At 36.8% G+C, this 7,181-nt stretch overlaps 1 protein-coding gene across 7 annotated transcripts in view; it reads right to left on the reverse strand.

Annotated features, from left to right (window-relative positions):
- The window catches only part of Cnc (NFE2 like bZIP transcription factor cap-n-collar), a 292,479-nt gene that overhangs the window by 158,679 nt on the left and 126,619 nt on the right, over positions 1-7,181 (reverse strand). For all 7 annotated transcript variants that reach the window (XM_076789362.1, XM_076789359.1, XM_076789360.1 and 4 more), the window contains one exon: positions 2,180-2,255. In XM_076789362.1, coding sequence (XP_076645477.1) covers positions 2,180-2,255 — 76 coding nt within the window. The remainder of the gene's footprint in view (positions 1-2,179; positions 2,256-7,181) is intronic.

Here is a 7,181-nt window from a genome sequence, read left to right on the forward strand (position 1 = left end):
TACTTACTACTTAACTATCGTTCGATTTTAATAGCGTGCCGAAAAAAGTGTACGTAAACTGCGTCTATCACACTCGATTGACTCCATAAATTCGATACTTATAGAGAAACTGCAGCAGTTGACGCATACATTGTATGCATGGAGATGAAAAATGAGAAGTTAAACGAAAACGTATTTCTTCTTTTGATAATTTTATTCAGTCGAAAAAAACATTCTTAAATTCTTTTAATATTTCTTTGTATTTGATCTGTTTATTTTTGTCACAAATGCGTAAAATCCGTAGTCTGGTGACCACACACTTTTATACCTACATATAGGTTGTCCCAAAAATGTTGTACGTCCTCGAAAGGGGTGATTCCCGATGTCATTTCAAGCAATTTTTCCTTTGCGGAAATGTTCTCCATGGCTTTGGGAAAGAGTTACTAACGAAAAACACGGACCAATAAGAACGCGGTAACAGCGTTAGCCTGTAGCCGCGCTCTGATTGGTCCGTGTCTTTCGTTAATAACTCCTTAACGAAGCCGCGGAGAAGATTAAAAAAAAAATAGGAAAAAGTTGGTCCAAACGACCTTGGGAATTACCCCTTTGAAGTACAACATCTTTGGGACATCCTGTATGTATACTACTAAGTTTGGAAGCTGTTGCCATTTTCTGGTAAAGTTTTACCATATGACGAATTTTCTCGCGTATCGAAATTCTATATTCTTATATTATTTATAACTGTGATTTATTTATTTTTACTAACAATAAGTGTGATTTAGCAAGCGCATTACTGTTTCTGTTAATTCACAGAGTGGTTCCAAATATTGTCAATAATGTACACGCATGTACTCATAATATGTGAGTATGTACATAGTGAATAGTGAACATAATTTCTTGTCATTTATTTGTTTTATCCCAATATTGCGATATAATATTATTGTATATCAACAAAAAGACGGCGAACTATAGTTATTTGTGAGAATCAACTAATAGAAAAGTGTAGATTTTCATTTAATAGAAAAGTAATTATTACTCCAGATATTTCTGCACCTGTAATCCATAAAAACATTCATAATAATAAGATAGAAACTTTTCCAAAATTCCATTCCTTTTTTTGAAACTGTTAATACAATTTGCTTACAGATCCGTAATCCAATAACAAGGAGTATTTTTTAGTATAAACTTTTTTCAAAAGGATGTACATAGCCGGATAAGAAGGTTAAAAGTGCCCCCAAACCAAATAGAATTTGCAATAGGCCATTCGATAGCTTATCCAAAGAAAATACTTTGTGCCAATTTTCAACCCTATATATGAACATGGGGGGTAGTAAAGGAGTGACAAAGAAAATCAGGTTATCCCATAATTTCTCTTATCCTCTTCAATTGAAAATTTTGAAAAAATCAGGCATATTTTAACTATTAGAATGCACTTCTATGAATTTTTTCAGAATTGAATTGATATAATGTCCATCTAAGAAATTAATTATATGAGTCATACGAACATGGTACCTATACAGACATGGGAAAGGCAAAAAATAGCGGTTTTTGAGTTTTTTAACTATGTTCCCCCACTTTGAAAATTCTAAAAAATTCATAGTTGTGCATTCCAATAGCTAAAATATGCCTGATTTTTTCAGAATTTTCAATTCAAGTGAATAAGAAAAATTACGGAAAACCCTGATTTTCTTTGTCACCGCCTCACTACCCCCATGTAGACATATAGGGTTGAAAATTGACATAAAGAACTTTTTTTGGATACACTATCGAATGACCTATTGTAAATTCAATTTGTTTTGGGGGCACTTTTGATCTCCTTATCCGGCTACACCCTTTAAAGTGAAAGCGACACTGTTAGCCTGTTAAACGATTAAATGAACAATTCAAGCCACCCATTGTATGTAATATGGAAATAGTTCCCAAATATCTAATGAAATTACAAATAGGCATACTTACTTGTTGCTAATACTAAATATCGTGAACTAACATTAAATATTGTACTCCGCACAGAATTTTGAAAAGAAGGAACCACCTCGAATCATTTTTGCTATCTAATGTTTTACTCCAATTAGATGACTTTGTACTTACTTAAAATATTACATTTTTACCGATCCATTTTATTACAAATCTAATAGAATTAAATTTGGTAAAACTAGCATTCGATATTTGTTACGATACTCTAAATTACACTTATACATACCTGTTTCAAGATCAACGGTGTAAGCAAGGCCTGCCCATGGATCTTCTTCCTGTGTTTCGAACTCCTTCGTATCTTTCTGGAAACGAAGATTTATTTCAACAAAATTATTACAGTTTATCATAACCATTAGTTTGTACCAAGCCTCCTCTTTGAAAAAAAGCAATCAAAGTAATATTAAAATTCTGTGAACTCTTACTTAAACTTTCGTGTATCTGACAGACTCAACAAAAATATTCTCGACCCGATATTGTAGATACTATTATACTGGGTGTTACAAAAAGAGCGTCGGAAAAAGGTAGGGGAGATTCCTGAGGTGATACTAAGTACAGTGTCTGCTCGATAAATGTCCAAAACACGGGTTTGGCCTGGGACAATTATCGGCTAGAAGACACTATTCTTTGATCCACTGCCGAACGTAGACAAGGACAGCGAACTCCTTGGTCGCCGAGGAATGTAAACATAATATGGATCGGGTGTATCGGTGTGAGACCAGGAGACCACTACTAATCCAATAAAAAAAAACTTCTTTATTTTTCATTATTTACCACGGTAGTGGAGAGATAGTTCTGGGACAATTATAGGCTAAATATTTGGGACATTTATCTAGTAGACACTGTACCTTTTACCTTTGCCAATTAGTTATTAACGAAAAACAGGGACCAATCATAGCGCGGCTATAGCGTACGGATTCCGGCTCAGCCAACGGCAACGCCACGCTCAGTAGGACCTGTCCGGTATAGCCACACTCTGATTGGTCCATATTTTTCGTTAATAACTCGAAAACATAGCGTTTCGGCGCAAATTGGCGAAAGAAGAAGATACTTAGAATCAGCTAAGGAATCTCCCCTCTCTTTTTCCTACGCTCTTCTTGGGACAGCCTGTATAAAATAATTGTTTGATTCCCAACAAAAAAGATGTGTCGCCGATGCGCCGAAATGAAATTCATAAAAATGCCGTGCACGAAATCCACGGAAAATATGAACGAAATTAAACAAGATCTACAGAGAAGAGTCGCGAATCCACCAATGGTCGCGTCGGATTTCAAGTTTGTTCAAGAGATGAAGTTGTTTTGAAATTTGGCGGTCGCTTTCGACTGTGAATCAAGACGCTTTCTCGTGCACGCATAATCAAAAGGATCACGTCGTTCGCACGACAATGATCGACTTTAATTGGACGGGATTCGAGAGAGAGAGACCGTCAAGGTTGGCGATCATAGAAACGTCATAATCAAGGGATACCTAATGGCCACGCGAGAAAGGAGTAAAGGGCGCTGATACGCTCGAGGCCATAGGTCGGCCATGTCGGTGTTATATACGAAGCTGCAGTGAAATGAGTTTAATGAAAACAGCATTGTAGTCGATCATTAATCATAGGGACTCTCCTCTGATAGTGGCTATCCGACCACCGCTAGGCTTCTCTCTCTTCTACCCATTCTACCTGCCGCTTTTCATACCCTTCTATCCGTTGCATCAGTCTCTTTTTCATTCTGCGTGATGTATCGTTGTTGAGTGGTGCGTTATCCGAAGACCCCGGGGTTATGAATACAAAGTTCGATCAATCCCCCGCGCATTTCGATCAACCAACCTTCACGAAACGAAATTAAGTGCGGCACCGGTAGCATGCCAAAAACAATTCGTAACTACCCCGTCTCGGCTACCAGTGTAGTCTTGCTTTTAACACGTTCACTCTAGAATCAACCCTTACAAAACTCGAACGAGATTTATTTAATCCTCAAATGGCAAATTTTCCTAACAGGTAATCTTTCGATACGTATACGAGGGTGGCTTTTATTTCCGACTTTTTAATTTTGTTTATGCCCCCCCCCCCCGGGATTGTTCCAAATAATAAAAAAAATCTGTGCAAAGTTTGAGCACCCGTGAATAACGGGAAAACGTGTGTGTGCCCTCGCCCCCCTTGGTCCTCAAACATTAAAATAATTAATGAAATGCTCATAAAATCGTTTTTCTCGAATACCTTCTAAATTATTGACTGTATCGAAAACTATTACTGTATTACTTTTTATCATAAAACATGGTTTTCGAAAAAATTTACAAAAATTGAAAATTGAAAACTGAAGTGTATATTCATTGTCTTTTATCAATAGACATTAACAAAAAAGTACTTTTTTTTAATTGCATATTATTTTGCAGCAAATTGCATATATTCTTTTATTATAAGTTAAAAAAAATGTTCACGTTCCACTTTATCAAGGGTAAAGGTCTTATGAAGAAAACTACGTTTCGAAAAGCCCACTAAAATGAACCGTTAAATAAATATCGACAATTTCTCTAGAATGGAAAAACTTCGGGACCGAAATGTCACTAATTGTGAGTAAGAAATGACAAAACTTTTTTGTTTACAATTATAGATTTATGAAACCTTTACCAACACGTTTGTCGTATTTTTCTGACTGAAATGACACCAAACACGGTACAATTTAGACCATATTTACTTGTTTAATTCATGATACAGTGAAACCTCGATTATTCAAACTAATCAGCTGGAACATGAGTGCACTTATCTAGCTATAATGTTAGATTAAATTTTTACTGATTTGCACGATAAATCGTGTTTTATATGAATCGTTTGAACTATTTAAATGGGAAACACCCATTTGGATGATGGAGGATTCAAATATCAGCGGTTTGGATAATCGAGGTTACGTGAATTAAACAAGCAAGTATGACCTTAATTTTACCGTGGTTGGTGTCAGTTTAATCCGAAAAATATCACAAATAACGTTGCTACAAATTTCACAAAAAAATAATTAAAACTGGAAAATGTTTTGACACCTGTTGTGGCAAATTTTCTTTTCATGAATGTGTAATTATCGATTAGAGGGATGTTTATCGTGTTAAACTTTTACAAGTATTAGGTATAGCTGTTTATTTCAACCACGACTTCAGCAATCGACGGTACACGTCGAATCTACGTCGATTCCACCAAATAAGTGTGAAATCAATGGGCCACCGTGACTGTCGAATACGCTATTGAAGTCACCAGGTTGCTGCCAGTCACGATTCCGCGAATAATTCGTAATCTGTCATTTTTTCGATTTCGCGTGGCGCCGATCCTGGTACTTTCGACCTGGATTCAATTGTGGATGAAAAATTGACGACGGATAAAAAAACATGAAAAATGCTTGAGATGCTCCAAAGTAATAAGAGTCTACATAGACCTCTTTACGCCGAAGTGTACGCTTCTCTTTCGTTTCTTCCCGTCAAAAATATAAAAAGTATATCAAGCCTTTCTATCAATCCTCCGGAGTCTCCCCTACAATGGCGATCAAAATTATTTTTTATTTACTTATTAATTCCATTAAATAAATCAATATGAAATTAATTTTTTTTCGGTATCCTAAATACAGTTTGACAGCTTGAGTTTGTAAAAAGTAATTTGTAATAAATAAATAAGAAAATAAAGTTTATTTCCAGCCTCCCGGAAACTCGATTTACACATGCCCACACTTCCACACCCCGGTCCTTTCGTCCTTACATCATTTCTTTTACTTACAATCTATCTCATCTATTCTATTAATCTTTGTTATTTATTTATTAACATTTATCTACCTTGCCGCCCCTCTTTCTCATCCCTCCTTTCTCGTCTCTTCCTGATCAACTTTCTCATCCATTCTACCGCCCTATCACTTCCTTCTTCACTGACCGATTTCACTTCTCTTATCGTTATTTCCTTTACAATTGGTAATCAACGTTTAATCTTCTATTGCCGTTTCAGTAGGTAAAATTAATATTGGAGTTGTTGCATATGAAAGGTTCGATTTTAAAATGCAAATATTATGAACATTTTGATCGAGAAATACTATTGTAGCTTGAAGATTTATTAATTTACCATTTTGTGACAGAAAGCTGATCTTTTGGGTCCTATCTTCAGTGCTTATGTAGATGAACCAACGTGATTGTCGCGTATGTTTCTTATATGAAAACAAATGAATATTGGCGATAACATTACGCGATGTTTCATCGAAATATGGCGGTAAATATTCATTCATCGTATTCACGTGATTGTCATGGATGTGACAATCTTGTGAATGAAGAAAATGCACGACCAAAAAATTCAATACGTTGTCAGAATATTTTAATTACAATAGTACAAATCGGAAATTTCATATGCATTAATCTAAAATAGTTTAAATGATCGCTAGACTGCGGATCTTTACGCAAAATCAAATTTTTACACATCAATTGCAATCTTCAGGAGCCAATTTATTTTACTCATTAATAATTCTTATATGTTAAAAATGGTATGTCGACATTGTGAAACTCTTTTAATCTTTTTACTGTTTTGAATTACACCGACTCATTTTTGTCATAAACGCATAAAATCCGCAGTCTAATGATCACCATACTTCTCTCCTAATAGACTTGTATAGATTGGGAGACGCTAAGAGATGCTAAAAACCACGAAGAGAAAACGAACGAAGCAGAATTTCGTAGCAGGATGTGTCACGAGCCGTCCGCCATTTTGCACGGATATTTCATCCAACAGAAATAATCAGGAAAGAGATGGAGGCTGAGCCCACTTCGGTTCGCTGGGCGCGTTTTCAATTTCCAGGGACCATCAATACGTCCCTCGGAATCCCTCTGCTATGCTGCTCCAATCTCTCCGGGTCTGGGCCTCCCCTCTCTTTTTATTCGGCTACCTTTCTCTCCCTCCCTCTCTCTCTCTCTCTCTCTCTCTCTCTCTCTTTCTCTCTCTCCCTTCTTCCTGATGGCGCCCCTCGTGCTGGAAGATGCGCGCTATACACATCTATCATTTCGGCAAACCCTCCCGCTCGTACATCACCACGGACTCCGAGCGATTGCGTACCGCCGAACAAATGAACGGCTACCACTTTTAATGGTTTTATGAATACACTTTAGATAGTTCCCGGTGGAGTGAGGATGGATAGGCGCGTTGTTTCCGAAATCCTTCCCCTGTACGGTGGATTACGCAATCTCGTGTCTCCTCCTTGATCCCCACATCCCCCCCCACCCCCCCCCTC

This window comes from Halictus rubicundus, chromosome 6 (genome assembly GCF_050948215.1).
Source record: "Halictus rubicundus isolate RS-2024b chromosome 6, iyHalRubi1_principal, whole genome shotgun sequence".
Classification (NCBI taxonomy): Eukaryota; Metazoa; Arthropoda; class Insecta; order Hymenoptera; family Halictidae; genus Halictus; species Halictus rubicundus.